This window comes from Leptosomus discolor, chromosome 5 (genome assembly GCF_034619465.1).
Source record: "Leptosomus discolor isolate bLepDis1 chromosome 5, bLepDis1.hap2, whole genome shotgun sequence".
Classification (NCBI taxonomy): Eukaryota; Metazoa; Chordata; class Aves; order Leptosomiformes; family Leptosomidae; genus Leptosomus; species Leptosomus discolor.
Window position 1 is genome coordinate 6,776,262 of NC_141395.1, and position 20,687 is coordinate 6,796,948.

General features: G+C 38.5%; 1 protein-coding gene across 2 annotated transcripts; it reads right to left on the reverse strand.

The window, feature by feature from the left end:
* Positions 1-951: 951 nt before the first annotated feature.
* SPOPL (speckle type BTB/POZ protein like) lies at positions 952-17,370 on the reverse strand. 2 transcript variants are annotated; one of them, XM_009956777.2, is made up of 10 exons: positions 17,293-17,370; positions 17,014-17,135; positions 16,602-16,753; positions 12,471-12,598; positions 7,811-7,988; positions 7,658-7,713; positions 5,950-6,072; positions 3,539-3,681; positions 3,402-3,455; positions 952-1,263 (listed from the first exon to the last, which is right to left on the reverse strand). In XM_009956777.2, the coding sequence occupies exons 1-10, from the start codon at positions 17,368-17,370 to the stop codon at positions 1,119-1,121; spliced, it is 1,179 nt and encodes a 392-aa protein (XP_009955079.1). In that variant the 3' UTR covers positions 952-1,118. The 2 variants fall into 2 exon arrangements, with proteins under 2 accessions (XP_009955079.1, XP_009955080.1); XM_009956778.2 differs by lacking the exon at positions 3,402-3,455.
* Between the last annotated feature and the right edge of the window lie 3,317 nt (positions 17,371-20,687).

The window sequence follows — 20,687 nt, forward strand, 5'->3', positions numbered from 1 at the left end:
CTGTTACTTAAATACGAAAGCTTGCAATAGCCACCTTCAATGGAGTCTTAAAAAGACATGCCTTTCTTTTCTAACAAAACTAAATCCCATGTGGCTGTGGGCATCTTAAAATGTATCTAAAAAGTTAAGCCACAATTACCTGTACCTCATTAATTCATCAAAAGCAAAATATATATGTACCACACAACATACAAAAGTTACACGTTAAAAGTGCATATTCAGAATCCATTTGGCCCATTTCTTCAATTTACATTTGGTCACTCTATGCATCCTTTCCTCTTCTATGTAACCATACACGTGGGATATATTCTTTTCATATACAATACTACTCTGTTTTCACATTGAACTCTCTTACCTCTCGTTCAGTTCTGCATTAAATGTAAACTAACGATGGACCATAAAGAAACACAAGACGACGTTTATTCTGTGTTTCTTTCTACCGTTTGGACAGCTTTGACACACACACACAATAAGCATTACAAACTGTAATGAAAATACATTTTTGGGCCAAACCATTGCATATTTGCCCCCACAATGAAAAATAAATTATGTTCAAAGCAGTATATTGCCATAAATAGCCTGTAGGCATTTGCCGAAGGTGAACAGCCTCTCCCTATACTTAGCGCTTGTCCGGGGTACATTATGCGCCTCCGGTTCAAGCGCTTTTAAGGAGAGGCTAGTTAAAACCTTCCAGTTAGCACAGGACCAAACTATAATAATTCTTTTTTTTTCTTCTGAAAATAATGGAAGATCCCTTTCAAAAATTAATCTTCAGTTATCAACTTTACTGCATTATGGAGCTAGTGCAATCCTGCAGAGCCTAGTCAAAAAGACAAGGCACATTAAAAAATAATAATAAAAAAATCAAGATACATTAGACTATATGGACTAGAGAGTCATCGAAGATAATTTAAGGCCTTTCAGTGAATTAGAGTAATCAGTCTAATTTAAAGCTGAGGATTAAACCATAAATTATCCATCTGAAAAGCAAACAATAGGCTTTTTCAGCTTCTGTTCTGTGGACAAGGATAACAAAAACTCTCGTTATGGTTTGTGAAAACACCTCTGGACATGGAGGAGCAGAGTCAATTCAATTTCTCTAAAGTTCATGGAAGATTTCATGACTGTTTTAGCCGTTTGCGTGGAATGCCAAACTGTGGACACTGTGCAGATGCTAGTGCGCGAAAGGCCTCTGCTACTAAGTGAGGGTGGGAGTGGATCATGGACTTCCAGCCCGCTGTTTCCATTATGTCTGTTGCTTGGCTGAAAACAGAAGTAGTAAGAACAGTCACACAATTTAACAAACCAAAAGGCACAAATGCACAGGGGAGAAGAGCAGGCAAGGCAGAACGACTGCACAAGAGCAGCTCAGCATTATGAGACAACAGACATTACGAACGCCAGTAAAGATGCCATGGGAAAGGAAGGAGCAAATTGCAGCTTGGGTATGTTGAAATCACCACATGTAGGACACAGGGTGCTTATTCTGCTCTACTCAGCACCAGCAAGACCTCAGCTAGAGAACTGCGTCTAATACTGGGCACCGTGTTAAGATAACCATCTTGAAATTGCTCAGGGAAAACAATAAAAATAACAGGAAAACTAGAAGAAAATGATGAGGTCTAGTGTAGAGATGAAAAGGGAAGACATGATAATCTCATTACACAGAAGAAGGGCATGCTCAATTTGGGGAGAGAAAAGGACAACAAGATGAATCAGCTGAACCTGCAGCAAAAGTGATGTAGCTCATACACTAGAAAAAGCCATGAAGACAGATCAGCTGGCTGACTACAGAACCCTCCATGGAGAGCTCACAGGTTCAGTACCAGTGCAGCATACTTGAGAACATTCCCTCTTTCTTCACCACAACATCATAGACTACATTCAGAATGGCTTTCAATGGCCAGTGTTGATTTTTAACTAACACAGAAACAACAATGGATTTCAGCAAGTATCATATTGACTCCCAGGAGATTAAAAACTATCTATTTACTCAATGTACGTATTTTCTTTTTTGTGAAATAATATAGAACAAAAGCACAAAATTCACTCTGCCCCTAAAGAGTATTACACCGGTTGGGATCCATGCCACATCGACTCAGGATAAATTTGTAATTTGGAGCCCACAGCTTATGCATCAGTCCCAAGTTTCCATTGCCCTGCATCTTCAAAAGCCTCTCACGAGCACCCTCACGCTGTTTCAGAAGTGCTGTCAAGCATAAAGATCGCAGCTGACCTCTACACGATACAACCTCTAAAAAACCTTTTGCAGATTTCTAATGCAAGCCTTTAATCTTCTGCTGCAAGTCAGTAGAGGTAAGTGCCTTGAGAAACAATATCAAAGTTCAGACTCCCTGGTGCCCAGAGTCAGTAAATTAAGCCAGGCCCTCTCACATTACTTCCCTGACTTGTTGGAGATGCTTTAGCTGAAGCAAAGACAACCAGCATCTTTACTGGCAGTTATCCCACACAGAAGTCAGCTCAGTAAGTTCCAAATCACTTAAGAAGGAACACACGAGCTAGATTACACTGTTATGTATTCTGACTTATCTTTATTAGTTTTTCAACCAGTTATTTTACTATTAACCTTCTATCACCACCTTCCTTTTCCACATCATGCTCAATAATTAGGCCTGCGAAGACTTTGTATTTCAAAGGAAAACCACTAAGTTTAAAGTAACTGGTACAACACAGCTTTTAACATCTCTGGTGATCGTGACAGTAAGAAATAAGTGCTCTGCTGTCCTTTTACTGTTTCAGCCTACCTACACTGGCTATTCTGAAGCTGGCTGTCTTCTATTCCATAATTCACTTGAGCTGTTCTAAATATATGCTGCAATCAGTCCTACAGCCTGAGCCGCATATTCTCAACCTATTTCCAGCGTAGGCACGAGCATGGACAGGGTCAGCCAGATCAGAGGAGCCTGACTGACTGGTGGTGTGGCCTCAAGAGTACTGGTGCTGGCATGCGGGAAGGTGCACAAACGTGTTGCTGAAGGCAAAAAGAGCAACTGCCCTCCTTTCTTTGGAGATACTGCAGGCTCAGAGCGACCTAAGCAAGTCTTGAAACCACACTGGGGTTTGTCACTCCTCCAGGCACAAACCTGGTTAGTCAAGAGAATGGTTTCCTTTATAAAGGTTGCTGCCACCATCTCTCAGCACCGATATGTCCCTAGGAGAGGAACGAAAACCAGCTATGGTTACGATCTGACACTGGAGGGCAGTTAACTCTGTCACTTAAAGGGGAAGGCACAATCATGGCTGGGGTAGCATCCGCTGAATCCTACTTTACTTACAGTCAGTGACTGGCCTCAGTAGGGTGGAAATGAAGGAACAGTTCTTAAGATCTGCAGTCTATTTAGCAGTGTTTGTACAGAACATCGTGAGGCAGGGAAACTTACTTGCTATTCCAGTTTTTCCCATCTTTACACCCAAGTTGTCTAAGAACACTGCACCTGTAAGAGAGAACTGTGCTAATATTGAAAAGGTACACAAAGCATAACACAAATATATTTAGAGTCTCATAAATATTACTTGCCTGTTAATAAAGTCTATTGCTTGTGCTTTTAACTGTTCAGCGCTGTGCAAATCTGCGAGGATAAGAATGTCAGCAACATTTTCTACCGAGAGGTTACTACAGAGTGCTTCCTCACACATGACCTTCAGCCGTTCCAGTGCATACTGATAAAAGAAAAAACTACACTAATCATTCTTCAAACTCATTCTTTCTACCGTTATCTCGACAGTTTTTAAGACAGTTCCAGTCCTGAAAATGCTTGGTGCCTCCCAAGCTTAACATCAAACTGCTTCCAAACAGGCAATTCAAAATTCAATACACTGAAGAGTCCTCAAATGGCAAGACATGCAGTAGGTTTGACACAAAGCGACCAGATGCTTTACTGGGAGAACTTTTATTAAAACAACAAAAATAATTCATTCAGAAGTTTTCATTTTCCTTCAGTTTGGTCAGGGAGGAAGAGCAAGAAACAGCCACGGGCTCTTTATCACAGTCATCATTAGACAGGTTTACATCTCAAAGCAAGGGGCAAGAAATTATATAATGGGGAGTTTCACAAAACTGTCCAAGGGAAATTACATTCGCCTGTTGGAAACCAGCTTGTTCCAAGTTTAGCCCCATCTCTGAATTTCTTAATTTCTTCCATACCTTTGACACAGCCTACCAGAAAATGGACGCAGAATAACTGCATTCCCACACCATTTTTTGCGTGAATAAACTGTGCAGCTTTCTTGAAAGATGCCATAGTCTGACAGGTTTCATTCAGCTGTACATATTTCTACTGAGATCTTACCCATCCCATTTAGTTTAGCACCCTTCAGATACAGTTTTCAAGTCTGAAAAGAATTTTAGACACATAAGTGGTGCATATTCAAGTTGCCACTCATACATTTGTATTAGTAACCGTCTTATGCAATGAAGAAATGCCACTTAAGTCAAATTATTGGGCTAACATCTATATTTCCAGACCCACGCATTTTTATTTCTGTTTTATTACTATAGTACTCAGGATACCTCTATTTAGAGTAAAGGAGTATCAATTATAACAAATCTGTACTGACCATGTACGTACAGCGGTGTAATGCCTTTGGTAATATGCAGAACACTCATTTTTAGATTCTTTCACATTCAGAGGGAACAGCAGAAAGTTTCTAGCAGTTTTTAACTGTTACAAAAAGCTATAGGGACCTCCTAGCTCACCATTTTTATTTGCTGGTATTGCAGACAATCATAACTGTACCTTATAATATTCTCTACATCTATCAATTATGCCCTAAATAAAAGCCAGCATTCATAAAATAACACTATTTCACCTTCCTGCTTGGGTGTGCTGAAATTTGACAAAACACCATCAGCTTTGGAAGATGAAATGCCGGCAATGAGAGGTGAAAAGAGTAAGAGTGGTAAGTCACCAAAGCCATGGCAGTGCCAGGTCAAGAGATCTTAGAAAAAAACCAAAAGCCCCTAAAAAACCCCAAAAACAAAACAAACAAAAAAAAACCCAGTACACATTAAATTGCCAGAAAAAAAAATTATAATTGTTTCTTGAAATCAACTACTGGGATGACTTACCTTAAATGACATATATTAGGACTGTTTATGAGAACAGGCAGCTTTCACCACGGATACGATTGCACAACCACTTCAGAAATTGCAAAGGTAGTTTAAGAAACTGCCATACTCGGCTGAGACTGAAGAAGTTTCAGATTACACACACTGAAGTAAATATTTTCTGGATTCTAAACTACTTATGCCTCAGGGAAAGACAATTGTGTGTCCTCTGAGGACAGCTAACTAAAATGTCAATTCAAGCTGTAAAGCAGTGAATTAAAAAACCAAGGTATCAGGTCAAGCTTCTAAAGAGTTAGAAAACTGTAAATTATGATATGAAAGGGAATAATCTCCGCTTAATTGCTGTGCTGCTATAAGTCCCCTCATCTCAAAAATCATAGTAGAAAAAGTATTTCAGAGTGACAATTTAAAGAGTAGGCAACAGCCCGATACAGAAGAGATGAAAGATTAGAACTATAAGATTTGTAGGGAAAACAAAAAGATGGAAGTTCTGAAGTAGCAGTACTTTAGGGAGTGTAGTTAATTCAAACTTTTGTATAAATCCTCTTCAAAACCACAAAGATCTAGGATATGTTTCATTCAAGACCAGTTTTCTAAATCATATTAATTGTCCCCAATTTCTAAAAAAAAATTTATAGTAAGTATAATTAATATCTGAAACTTTATATATATTTACCAGCCTTCTACTGCTAAAAAAGTCTATTCTTTCCCATCTTTCTCCATTTCTTGTGAGATTTGTTTCTTGTATTTAAAAAAATAAAATCAAAATACATATCAATCTGAAATAAAGATTATTATTTTTTAGAAGAACATTCCAGAAGCAAACATCAGGTTTGATAAATTAGGAGTCAATCACTTACTTTGTCTGCAGCTGCCAACAAATTGTCGGCCATTTTTTCAAGGTTTGGTGCTTTTCCTGTGTAAATGAATCTCATCATTTCTTTAAAAACTTCAGGGTCTACATCATTTATTTCTACACGGTTCTGGTAAAGAAGAAGAATCAATAAAAGCCTCTGGAATTTAGCTACAACTTCAAAGTGAACATATCAAATATCATCTGCATGCACACAAGTTTTCACTTGCCATCCATCAGACAAAATCCTTACAAATTTAAGTTAACATTCAACAATATTAAGCAGAAAGTAATCAAAATCAGTAGCTCAAAGTCAGGTAGAAATAATTCGAAAAAGCTTTGGCAATAAAAAGTAATTGCAGCTTTTTTTCTAGAAGTGTCTGACTCTGGACTCTATTGTGCAGGCTGTACACAAAAATCAAGGCACAGTTTCAAGAATATTTAAAAGCGCTGCTGAGTTTCCAACACGACAATGATGTACTTGGAATGTCAGAAGCCAGAGCAGCAGACAGAACGAAGGGAGCCATTTTTGGCTCGACTTAAATTGAGTCAACACAGCCTACATTTAGTTCTCAGAATCCAAAAAGCAAACAAAGAAGCATATCTAACTGACATCAAGTAGCTGAAGACTGTCCTAATAAAACCGTGGCATTGCCTGCTTGACCCCATCCCCTAATAGCATTCCCTATAAGCAACTTGCAAAGAAAACTATGTCAAAGATGTAGACACAAGCGTCAGGCTTTTGAGTGGAGTACAAAAACCACAGGCTATCAGCTCACGGGATGGGTGTGTTCTGGTTTCCTGTGCGCTGAACGACATACACTATTTTTCAGGAGTAGGGCTGCACTGGAGATTCACTCCTAAAGGCCAGAAATCCCAATAAAATGCTTCCAATACTCCAAATCTACCTGTGAAAGTTTCTAGATTGGAGAAGTGCAGGGAAGAAAAACGGCACATTTGTGAAACTCAACTGTATGTTACAGCACCATACTGACCCGATTTATTTGTTCACACAAGCGGCACCATTGCAGCCTCCAAGCCTAAGCGACGATCACCTCTTACAACCCTTTAGTGAGCTGATCAGTTCCTTGCCTTTTCATGGATTCTGACTATAAGCAACCCATTTTAGATATTCTTCTTCATGAAAGACACAAACAACTCCTCGCTGTGGGAGAGATATTAAGTGCATAAAAGCAGAAGCAGCTCTCCGTGCTGATTAAGTAACTATCCATCCAAAACACTTACACAGGTCAAGTGCCTGCAGAAACAGTGAATGAAAAGGAGTGCTTCGCTGCCTCAGGGATTAATTTGAGCCATAATCCACCTGTTGCTTCTGTGTGTCCCAGCTACCACACAAAATAACACACTAAACCAAAACCTTAGTTAAGTCAATCAGCTTATGCGAAGGCATAAACCAGAGCAAAAAGGGGCAGAGATTACTAGGTCAATTACATCAGTAGCTAATGTTAAAAAAACCCGATCTAGGGCAGATAAGATATTTGAAAGAACAAATCCTCCAGAACCTCTCCACAGTCAGCCCTATCTGCTCTTTCTACACCAAGAAACTCCTGCAGAACTCACCAGGAGAGCGTTCAGTAGTAGCTCCTCCACACACACACACCCCATCATGTAGTACTCATCTTCCTCAGTTTGCAATACTTCCAGTTTTCCACAATGTACAAGTGTTTACACGTAAAGTTTTCACTAAGGCTTACCTTTTTGCTTTCCTCCATTTCATGTTCAAACATTGCATTAAAAACTGGAGATCGTGCTGCAGCAAGAAAAAGTAAATGTTAAATATAATCAAATTTTAAACTTCTAGCAATTATAATTACAAAAAAAAATAGCAATACAAAAGTAGAAAGTACCTGCAAGGACAGATTTATGAGCTTTGAATTCTTGTCCTCCTACATAAAAACTGCAATCTGTAAATCTTGTTGTTTCCCAGAGATTCCCTAAATCTTCTGCTAGTCGACATTCAGGTACCTTCAAAGTGTTTGTATTAGACTGTCCTGATATATTTACTGAGTCTTGGACCACGCTTACCTAACAGAAAATCACAGCAAGACAACTCCTTCATAACTGAATGCCAATAATAATTAAATTACAGTACCTATTGCTAAAAGTTCAACAATTGCAAAGCAAACCCAGTGGCGTTTCTGGCATTAGGCCAGAACCATAAACTAATGCTTTACAGTTTACTTTTAAGTAATATAAAACAAATACAGCTTTACTTAGAGACTCTAACACCGTGTATTTATCCAACCAAAACAAAAAGAAAGAGCACAATACCACATGCCACCCAACAGAAATGCCAAAGTAAGTAAGTCAAGGACAGATATGGCTCTTGGGATACCAGTGGGATCAAAACCAAAAGTTAAAGCTATTTCAGAGGAAAAGTAACAGTTCAACACTCTTCACACATTTAAGTAAAATATATACAATATAAAAATCTAAACAGATCTTCAGAATCACAAGGTCACAGAAAAGTTTTGTAAGAATAATCCATAGAAATTTTTAATATATTCCTAGTTTTAATTACAGTAAGTTAATACTTAACCTGCAATGCAATAATGCAACCTAAGTGCAAGTAACATAGTTTCTTCATTATTTCATTTTACTGTGTCCAGCTGAGGCAGGAATCATGAGTGACTGTCTTCCAAACAAGATTAAAGCCATTATTTTAGAAATGTTAAGTCAATGAAATACAAGATGCAGTAGGTAAGTAACGTCAATAATGAAATGCATGCTCACACAATGTCATTTTTGTACAGAACTAGTTAAGAAAACTGTGAAATACATGCATCTGAAGTGAATATATTGCCATCGTTCCCCATGTTTAAGTCTTTCACATAAGCAGTAAACAGGACAGTAGCATTCTTAATTGCTTTTTTCGGATATCTTTGCATACTAAGTCCTTTCCATCAGTATGTTGGGAAAACAGAAGAGCTCAGCAGGTTTTACTTCTGTTGTCTGAGAGCAGACACCTCAACAAAACCTTCATAAAGGAGCCATACTACAACGTCTTGATCACTACATCTCCCAAATACAGAAAACCAGGATTATACATTCAGAGAAAACACTGATACTGTTAGATCAGTGCATTGTTTGATTTCCAGAAGCACAGCATCTGGAATAAATCTGGCATAAAGCAAAAATAGCACAACTAAGCTTCACAGAAAGTCAGAGCACCGCAAACCAAACTCCAGATCAGAAGAGGATGATCCAATTAAAACAGCAGCTTGGGGATCTGAATCATTGCCTAATTCCCTGTTTCATCCCATACCCCCTTGTGATTATAAGAAATTCCTTTATATTCTTCTGCCTTTTAAAGGAAGAAAAATACCCCAAAGCACTGAAAAATTTCACTTTCACAAAAAGACTATGCATTTACAACACTGAAAAAAGTCCATAGAGCTATCGCGTACTCTATTTCACAGTTTTCATGCACACAGAGTCTCAGCTTAGCAAATCTAGTCTTCTGTTGCCAAAGGAGAGTTCTGCTTCTCCAGAGACTTGACCCAAAGCTTATGATCCAAGTTGTCCGCACAGCATCCTCGTTACCTACAGACAGTGCCTGGGAAGGTCACCTACACCTTCTTTGTGTGCACTTAAACCGACCTCTGATGCTCCAAGCTTCTATTTTAAAATGGTTTCTAATATATACGGATAGTTGTGCCACACAACAATTTGCTACGAGCCATCCTTTTAAGCTAGAACCCGAGCAAAATTTGAATTCAAGTCTCCTACATCTGAGTGGCCTGGCACGTATTGTCTGTAGACAGTAACAATTTTAAAGATTCTAAATGCAAACACTTATAGGGGTCTGACATTTCATCTCTCACTTGTCCAGATGGTATGCTTAAAATAAAGTGCCTTTTTTTTTTTAATTTATTTGAATCAAGCTGAAATCAAATCAAGTTAATCCCACATAACTACTGAAAACCCATCTTAGGTTAAAAGTGACTGTTCTATGATTGTCTCAACACCTGATACAAAGCTTTATTTCAGGCACCTTAGAGTTGTGCTTACGCAATCACTCGTAAGAGTGAAGGTATTTCTTCACTAAACTGCAGGATGACGAGAAGATGCTACAATTAATGGCAAACAGCCTATCTTAAAGAGGAGCAGCAATCTAGCCAGGATTTCCAGGTACTCCACACGGTCTGATTTACTTCACTTTGCAAGAAGCTATCCAACGCTGTGCAGCTTTTGCACAGCACACATTCTTTAGGGGCACAGGTCCTGTGTGCATTGCACACCCTCGCGTGCAAGGGTACATAAAAATGGATAAACTAGGACTTGAACAAATTCTCTGTGCGATGACGGTTAACACCGATGATGTGGATCGTCTTCTCGGGTTTGAATCCGTGGAGGTCTAATAGTAAAGATCGTACAAGTGACACTCTAGACTACTCTCTCAACCGAAGCTGAGAGTAAGAGATCTGCCAAAGCACTCACTAGGAGAAACATCCCTGCAGGGAGTCTACTATTCTGTTCGCAAATGAAAAGACTTGCAAGGCTTCAGTTATTTCAGATTACATGGAAAGTGAGAACTGAGCGAAACAGAGATTGGTTTGCTTAAAAAAAATAAAATCATGAAGTTGTATTAAACAATAGGTCACTTGCCAGTGGCAACACCAGACTCTGCAACATATTTAACCCAACAACCTTTCAGCTTCCAATCCAAGGACTATCCAACTGATCTTGAGAACATCCAGCAACACAGAAAGAATATCTTTGCTGCCCAGGAAGACCACATAACCCTTCTGCAACCCCACAGGGAGAAAAGAAGAGCCAACCAGCACAACTGATACTCAGTGACCTGCTATTCTGGTAAGTTTTATCAAGCCAAGCGCAACATAGCTTCAAGAAGTGGTAAGTCAGTCTTCCAACTAGGATACAAGTAGGAAGGCAAACACAGAAATTAGAACTTACAGTTAGGACAAAAACCTTCAGACTTGTCTATAAAAACAGATCCTTCAAACATTTCTAATGACAGCTGAAGAGCTAGAAGAACACATTAGAATAAACACATTTTAAAATTATTTGGATTTGCAATTTTTTTTTTTTGCTTTAGCCTGAAACAAGCCAGAATTTGTTTTAACATGCTCACTGTGCACAACTAAATGCTGTGCTTCCTTCAGCATTTATAACCAGGGTAGGTCAAACACTTCACAAAAGCCACTCACACTAAAACACTGAGAAGTTTTATAGGGAAACACAGTTATATTTAAAGGTTAGCATCAAAATTTTAACAACAGTGCTTCTCTCTGGAAAATTCAGTATTTTTAATTTTTTTTTTTTTAAAACAAACTTTATCTCTAAAATTAGATAGTGACCTATTTCCAAAACCAAAAGCTATTTTTAAGAGTTGTTCATTTACATCAAAGTATTCGTTATAAGGAAAGCTTAAATTGAGAAAACACTCAAAAGTATCTTTACAGAACCATAGAACACTTGTTACACCTGCTTTTATCACCCAAATAATTGTACTCAAAACAAATTTATCATGCAGCTAATTTAACTTGTCTAAGTGAAAATAAGATGCACTATATTTGCAATATCTAGTCTCAGGGGGCGCATTTCAATTATTCTTCCTACACAGCATAATGACACATAATTAAATCCTAATCTTGCCAAGACAATTTTACACATTTCCTGTAAATACACAGATCAAAGCAAACCTATTAGCAGTTAGAGCATTTATCGTCCTCCTAAGTCACTAATCACTTTATGGCAAAGATAACCAGCCAATGTATATTTAACATAGGCTGTACTTAACGCTGCAACTTTCTCTAGTTTCCATTTTTAACACCGAGTGTTTTACTCAATTTTAATACGATAATTTAAGTTACCAATATAACTGATATTATAAAAGTGACCCATAATACATCGGGAAGTTTATATGAAATTTATATGACATCTCTCAATATCAATTCTCAGTATTAAACAGTCCTTCTACAGGATACTTGCATTTGTTCAGAAAACAAAATGTAACAATTACTATAAAAATAAAGTGTTTCATTTACTGGAAAGGCCGGTTCATTGGCTAAAGCCATCAATTATGATTACAGAAATACAGATTCTGACAATCAGGTTTCATTTTTTTTATAATGCGAACCAGCATGCAGACATTTCCTTTTGCTTATCCAGTGAAAAACAATTCTGTAATTCCAAATACAACTTTTTCAAATAAAGTGACCTCAGTAAAACAGTACTTCTACAGACAGCATGTATCAGCACAAATAATTCTACAGTTCATCTAACGTAATCCTGGCCGTCAGTATCATGGAGAAGCCCAATAGTCTGATCAATTCAGACTTATTCTACACTTCAGTATACATGTATCAAAAAAGACGACAAAACACAATGCAGACAAAGCAAGTATATGTGTATTTTACCATATTTATAGTTTACAGAAGACAACTTTTATAGCATATTACTGTTTAAATCAACATAAACTTCCATTTATTAGAGCAGAAAACATTTTATTTAAAAGTGTACCTCTTAAAAACCTATACCCACCTCACAAAATAATGTAAGCTTGTCATCTGGTAGAAGGCCATTAGCTTCATCTAGTAAAAAATCTCTTCGGATAAATTTCTTAAAACCCCAGTCCTTGCCTTGCACAAATCGATATGCTCTTTGGCTTTCTGATTAAAAAAAAAAAAAAAGAAAAGAGTTATGTACTAATAAAGCAAGTTAAATAAAAATATTAACAAATAACACCACCTAAATTCTCTATTAACACTGTAAATCAAAAAATGAATCAATTTAACACATTTGGATCACGCGTCACATTTTTAGAAAACCCACAACTGATGACAACATTTTAAAAAGTTTTAATAGTGTTATTTTATAAAGCATTTGGTAGAACTTAGTAGAGCACAATTTGCAATTCAAACCATATCATCTCCTTCGATGTTATCCTAGGCACCATCCAGCAAGAGAGGAGTTTTTCAGTTCATGTTTAAGAATGCCAATGTGTCAAAACAGAAGTTGTTCACAGGGAAGTACCATTACAATGAATTTGTCACCACAAATGCATTCTGACAACACTTCTGCAGTTGTCATAACAATCTGTTTCGACTTCTTCCTGAAACGGAAAATTTTGTTCCACAGGTCGAAATTATTTTGAAATACAGCGAAACCATTAAGAAAGCAAAACAGAAATAAAAGCTTTCAATTAACAATCATTTCTTCCGTCACAAAAAGATATTATTTTTATTTACCTTTTAGCCATAGTTACGAGATTTTTTTTTTTAATCCATCAGGCCTGCTGTGACCACACAACCCGTTTTTTCCAGTTCTAATGTTCACAGCCCACAAAAGGGTTCCCAAGGTGATACTAGCGCAAACATATGTAATTTAGTAAGATTTTTTTTTTCAGTAAGCTATTTTACATGGCAGGTTCACTGTGAGGTGGCCACTTGTTCCACAAACGGAACCAGAGGAAAGAGCACCCTCTGCTTTTACATGGAACTAAAACATGGGAAAGATTATTTGGAAATGGCTTTGAGAACGTATGTGGAATAAACTGTATTCTGAATTATATTTAGAAAAATCATTCAAAATGAAGACAGCAAGAATGCTTCTGAAATAAGTCCACGAGGAGGGGAGGAATCTCAAGAAGAGTTCTCTAAGATAGAACTTTCCTTTCATTCCAAAAAAGCTGGGCAAGAAATGCCACCATTTCATGGGCTGCATGGACAGATACTTTAGCCTTCTGGAGAGCAATTTAGAAGTCGGAAGTTTGTTAGAAAAGCAAAGCATTTTTCATGACAGAATCCAAAACAACAACAAAAAAACCATCCAAAATAATAACACATCAGGAAAAGTCAGACTTCTCTATGCTAGTTAACTTGGTAGCATCACTGAAACAGATGACCATGGAACACACTGCCTATGTTAGAAAACACACGCGTATAACACATCCTTCTCACTGCCAATACCCGGAAAAATGGTATTCCTAACAGTTTTTCACTAGAACTAGATCAAGAAAAACATGTTGTCCAGGTTTTGATTGTATTTAATACAATGAAGAACCACCCAGGAACTGACAACACAGGAGCTGTCTCTATCCCTGCCACCTTATCACACCCACATACTCAAACAAAACACCCTTCCCCACGCAGAGCACAGCAGCAGAGGGAAATGCACTTACTGAAGCGCAGTGTGGGCTTTGAGGGCGACAGAACAAACCTAGAACACTCTTCACATTTTTAAATCTTTACGCCAAGGAAGAAAAATTGCCATTTGAAAAAGTATTGTTTAGGGTTTTTTGGCATCTGGACTAGTGTTCTCACATTTTTACCAACTTGGCAAAAACCTCACAACAAACCTCAGGAAATTGAATGAAAAAATAAGTATCAGAAAGTAACATTTAACAGAAGGTTCAAAAATTTCTCCTCTAGATTCAGCCCAATTCTTTATTCTGCAGGCTTAGATTTTGCTGTTATCAGCAACAACCAGCGTTAACCCTCTGAAACGATCAGTAGTAATTTAAATATATAAAAGCACAAAAATAAAGCAGCAGTAAAGTGTATATGTATTTTTCTTCTTTCTAAAGTTAAAATGTTAGTTTGTTACCTATTTTATACACAGCTTCATCACTTGAAGCAGCAGTCTATGCATGAATTATCAATTTACAAAGGACATCTAAAGTTGGGCATCATTATATTGTATAAATAAAAACAGAGCATCTCCAGAAGCAGATGGTAAATGGCTGGAAAGTCCAAGAAATAAGATTTCTGTTGGTAATTTCCCAAAATGAAAATATGTTTATAATTCCTGTAGTGCCAAATACAGGATAGCTACTGTTGCAGAAACTGAAGGCACATCTACTCATCGGATTTGAGGGTTTTAGTACCTTGTGATTTTTATCATTTAAAGCAACACTTGGCAAAGAATCTTCAGGAGCATCTCTCTGAAGTGCCTGCAAACTCACGCACGCAGCGTGGGGAAAAAAAAGAGGGGGAATTGGGAGTTCTGCGTGCAGTTGCAGGGCTAGGATATCCTTGGCCTGAGAGACCCGGTGGAACAGCTCACGCCCTGGAGCGCTGCAGTGGATGGCTACAGGCTCTTTAGGGAGGCCAGGCCAGGAAGGCGAGGTGAGGGAGCTGCCCTTCACAGGAGAACCGCAGGAACGTGCGGAGCTCTGCCTTGCGACAGAACGACGGGCCGGCTGGGAGTTTATGGGTCGGGATCAGCGGGCAGGCCCACGTGAGCAATGGTGTGCTCGGTGTCTGCTACAGACCCGCTGCTCAGGAAGAAAGAGGTGACCAGCAATCGGGGTCCTGGCGGACAAGAAATGAACAAGTGCCACCAATGAACCTGAAAGGCAAAAAGAGGACCAGCAGCATCTAGTGAAACACAAGAACAGGTTGCCCAGGTGAGTTGTGGAGCGTCCATCCTTGGAGATATTCAAAGCATAACAAGTCCCAAGCAAACTGCTCTAGTTGGCCCTGCTTTCAGCAGGGCATTTGGACTAGGCAACCTCCAGAGGTCCCTTGCAACCTCCACTACTCTGTGACTCTACCATTATCTCAAAATACCTTTTGAAGCGCACACTGCAGTTCCATTTAATTACATACACCAACCCGCTACCGGACTGGAAAACTGTCTCAAGCCAAAAGCCACAGTCCACCAAACGTACAGAAGTTTAGCTTTGTTCGTATAAGCTCCAGAACCAGGAGGCTTGCAGGGACTGAAGCAGCCACTCCATCAGTGGAGAGCATAAACAGAGTGAAATACATACATCTACTTACCTTCCAAAGAGTCCAACCACTTAATTTTTAGATTTGAACTCAGTTTTGCGGATTTACTTTAAAGATTACAAGTGGGCCTAGTTACGTAAGGAGAAAGTAGCGTGCACTTTGGGTATGAGTACTAGAGAACTACAGATTTTTTCCAAGAAATTCAGAACTTGCAACAAAACAGACCCTGCAGGATCTCTTAAGTCCTGGAGCAGGAGGAGGGGAAAAAAAAACATAGACAGATTCTTCATATACAGGACTAGCAACAGCACAAACTCAGTGCAGACCAGCATTAAATGACATATTTTGATGAGAACTCCAGCTTTCCCAAAAAGTGCTTCCAATAAAGGTTGTGCTTATTAGTCTGAAACTGAGCCATACATTTTTCATATTAAGAAGGCAATTAAATCAAATCACCAGTTATTTCAAAGTCTTTAATTCCTTGGGCACATGGCTCATGTTTTTAAACTGATTACAGTGTAAATCAAATGAAATGGACCAAAACATTGTAAAGGAGTGTCTTAAACAACCGTGCATGTTTATCCTAATTAACTATGGAAATCAAACACTTACTTCCACTGTAGCTAGAAACAAGCAAATACATCCCTACTAACAGGAAGCAAGAATAACCTGCTAGAAAAGCTAAGTGACAAGAATCTGGAGTGACGGCAGTCAGTAATGCACCGTAGTTTATACTGCTCAGGATAGAATTAACATAGCTCAGTGATCACATATGTGTGAAACACGAACAAGACTTTTAATTAAGTTTCTGAAAGGATATTAAAAAAGGTATTTTAAAGTTTATCTCAATATTAAATTCTGTTCTCGACTGAAATTACAACAGTGATTTTTTCCAGGATGTTCTCACAAATCCACACGCAATACATTAAGATCCCCTTACCCATTGCTTTTGTTTCTTCTCTTTTAGCATTCAGCAGGGAAAATTTGAATTTTGCTCTGACTTCACTTTTTGGACAACTGACTAAAAGCAAATATAATGACAGGTAGTCTTTGCTTTCATCGTCTAATCCCTTTGGATTTACTCTCAGGCACCTGAAAGAAATGCAGAAATCTTACATTTAAATCATACCCAGAATAAATTCAGAAATATTTTTATAAGACACAATGACGCATGCTACCAAAACAAGTGTTTCCCTTATGACTGTTGAAACTTTGAAATTAGAACCAATCCGTACCTAGCGTAAAACTTAAGAAATGTCAAAGTTTTAATATTTATTTGCAATTTAGCTTTGCAACTTTTACAAGAGAAAAAAAAAACCAAAACAAACCAGTTGGTAGAATAAAGACCTTACCACTTCATTTTGTCATTTGGCCCTGATGAAAAGGTAGAACTCTTTAAAACTTCACCCATTTCTTCTCGGCAAAAACTGAAGTTATTAATGGTCCACATGTAGGAAAATTTTACTACTTTAACCTGAACAAAAGATGTAGAAAATTTCAATAAAATTTAACTTACGCAACCATTAACTATGAGAACTAGTTAACATTGTCAGCATAACTCAGTAATTTTAGTTTTGTTTTTTTTTTAATTATGACTAGAAAATAAAGCCATTGGAATTTAGGTAGATTACCTGTGTGTAACACCAGCTTTCAGCCACAGGTCCACTGGACATCTCCCCAGGAGGAGGTGGGGTGGGAACCCTTGACATTGCCACTTATTGCAGGTTTATAGTATCAAGACAGAACTCCAAACTTCAGCAATTCTCCTAAAAAAAAAAATGTAATTCATATATTTTGTTCACCCTATAAGTGCGCAAAAAAATAATCCATATTTTCATAGACTTATTACTGTGTTTACTAAATGATGCATCTGGAAATTAAACTTGAAAAGAGGACAGTGGTTTTGCTATTTAGACAAGCTAGGCGTCACACATCGGTGACCACTCAAAATCTGCAGGCTGAATCCTCATGCAATATTTCATAAAAGCAAGCGCCCATGCATCACACAATACCTCTAAGGACATTATTTCAACATCACCTCTGCAGATTACCACCTTGATCACTCCAGTCATGTTATAACTTTCTTCAGGGTCTTCTCCTTTGATTTGGGGAGTCGCCAGGGCCCTGTGAGCACTCAGTTCTTAGTACCCAAGCATTAGTTGTCCACACAGGATCAGACAGTGGTGAAAGAGCACCTAGCCACCTGGGAGCAGACCAGGTTCAAACAACCCTGGGCTTTCTCAAGGGAGGGTAAGAAATTAAACTTGCATTTAAAGTAGTATTTTCATCAACACCTTTCATAGCTGCCTTGTATCTTTAAGGCCAACAGGTTCTACTAAAGAACTATAATCACCACAACAACATACTCAGTCCCTACCCAAGCACAAAGGTGAAGAACAGTTTAAGTCAACTCGCCAACTCTGAAGAACTTTCTAACAGCAAATAAAGCAATTTGGTTATGGATTATCACCTAACAGAGCACTACAGTTTCTCCTGCCTATCAGAAATGGAGTCAACATGCCTAGATTCATCACACCCAGCTACCGACACGTAGTTAGTCAGCCTACTGGCACTACCATTGTACACAGCTAATGAAAGAAGGTGGGCCTGTCAGAGGGGAGCTCTGGGTTACCGGGTTGACTCTCCTTGAAGCAGGGTTTGCTGTCATCTTCAGACAGGTTCCTGCCAGAAGCACAGCTTCTCACTTAAGCAGCTCCATTAAGTTGCTAAAAAGAAGCGAAATGAACCCTGATCAAAGTCCCAATTGTTTCTGCCATGAAACATTCTCTCTCTTACTACAGAAAGTTTCTGTAAACATACCTTGCTATCGCTAAGGCAAGACCAGAAGACTACAGTCTTTCTGCAACACTTGAGTACTTCAGCATATAGGTCTTTTTACTTATGACAGAACAGCACTAATTGTCTTCCTCAAAAGATGTGATTACACACCACCACTCACGTTGGAACTCTTCCTTCAGGGATAGGCAACACTTAGAAACAAGGTTTTATGCAAACATTGTTAAGAAAACACTGCAAGACCCCACACAATTCAGTCCGAATGTGAACAAGTTTATTATTCCTACAGGAAGAAAAATTTTCTGCAAATCGCTGTGATCCTTGATGAAGGCTTTCCCTCCTGCCTTTCCAGTACCTCTTCTCACTCACTTACGATATGAATTAGCCCGTCCACATTAAAGCCTGCTGACATGGGAATCGCTCTGAATCACAAATGTATAAAACCTTCAAAACAAATCTAATTCTCAGTTTACATCAGATGGGGAAGCAAATGCTACAGCAGAGATCCATTAAGGGATCTGATTTAAGATATTTACTATGACAGGATGAAAGAAAATAATCACTGAGGAGCTCTGCTGCAAGATACGTATCACTGAGACATTCAAGTGTAATCACAAATACAATTCAGCTGCCTCTCATAAGTGACTTTTCTTTGAAAATAAAACAGGTATTTAATTATGGCATTCTTCAATACTTAATTAGCTCTTCCGTAAATGAAAACTGGTAACAAACAGCCACCCTAAATGCCAGATAATGGAACTTGTTTGCCCCACTATGCAGGAATCACATGTATTGTAGAAGCTGTGTTTAGACAAATTTTGTTAACACGTTACAGGTCTACAATTTGTTTGGCTTCTCTGTACAGAACCACCCAGAGTAAAATTCCTGGGAAGGATACATGTGAACATCCCTCTTTCATAAAGCAAATACTAGTACTCATATTACTATTATTTCTGGAAGCACATCCTGTTCAATGGCAACAACTGAAGCTGTTACCCAAATACGGGATGGATTTTATGTAGAACAATATCCTGAAAGTGTTAGAACATCTTACCTCAGCCTTACTGAACCTGTTTGCTCTTCTTCAGTTCTCCAAAGCTAAAACCAAGAAGAAATACAGCCCATTCCTTATTCTGTCATTTGCATGAGACACACAGAACTGCCTCAGCTCTAATCTGATCCTCAGTTCTTTCAGTCCATTACACCAGTCAGCTTCCAGTAACCATGAAGGAGCAGCAGATTTGAGACAAGTCTGCTCTGAAAGGGTCTCTAAATTGAAAATAACTGCTGTACACTATCCTCTTCAGAAAGTCCCCAGTGACCTTAAGCCAGCTACCAGTAGTTATCTGCCCCCTCCTGTCTCACAGCTAAATCAGCCAATTCACTGAGAATTTAACTCTAAGCAAAGGCGGTTATTTTCAATTATTTTCAGATCCATCTGCTGCCTTGTCTCTGTACCTGTTCTACTCAGGGCATTCGTACTTCAGAGGCTGCTTCTTCCTGCTGCACAGCTTTTATTATTTATTTCTGGTTCTGACAGAAGCCATGATTTTACATAAGTACACTTCTCAGATCCTTCTGAATAGCTTCAGCTTTTTGTAAAGTTTCCCATTACAGCATTAGGACCAGACAACTGATTTTCACAATACATCTTTGAGGAACAGATTTGTATCTCACTTCTTTTGGCATGGATTTACTAAGCCCATCAAATTTTTACATTGAGAAAACTGGGAGAAAGCATTAACTTTGAACAGCTTGATATCATACTGGGAGCCTGTGTTGCGGAACAAACTCGTATTTTTTAACATGCCTGGACTCATAATTTAAAAAAAAAAAAAAGAAACCAACCAACAGCAAACTGAACAATGGAGAACGAATAAACAGAGCAACAGATGCTCCATTAAGACACACCAAAAGACTGCTAGAGAACAGCAGAGAAACAGTTTAGCAGTACTGCTGATCTGCCCCTCACTTAACCGATTAACCAGGGTGGGGATGTGGGGGTATTTACCAAAACTACAAGGCAAAAGAGAACACAAGCTTCAAAGATGTTATGAAGTGTTAGAGGTGTTTGGGGAAGGATTTTTTCAGTCCCCAGCTGACATCCAGACCAAGTAGGCCACCGCATGCCTTACCCGCTTGGTGCGGCCACCGACTGTTACCAGAGCAAAGTGGATCTCACAAGGGCAGACTGAAGGCGAGAGGGAAGACGCACCTACACAGTCACCCT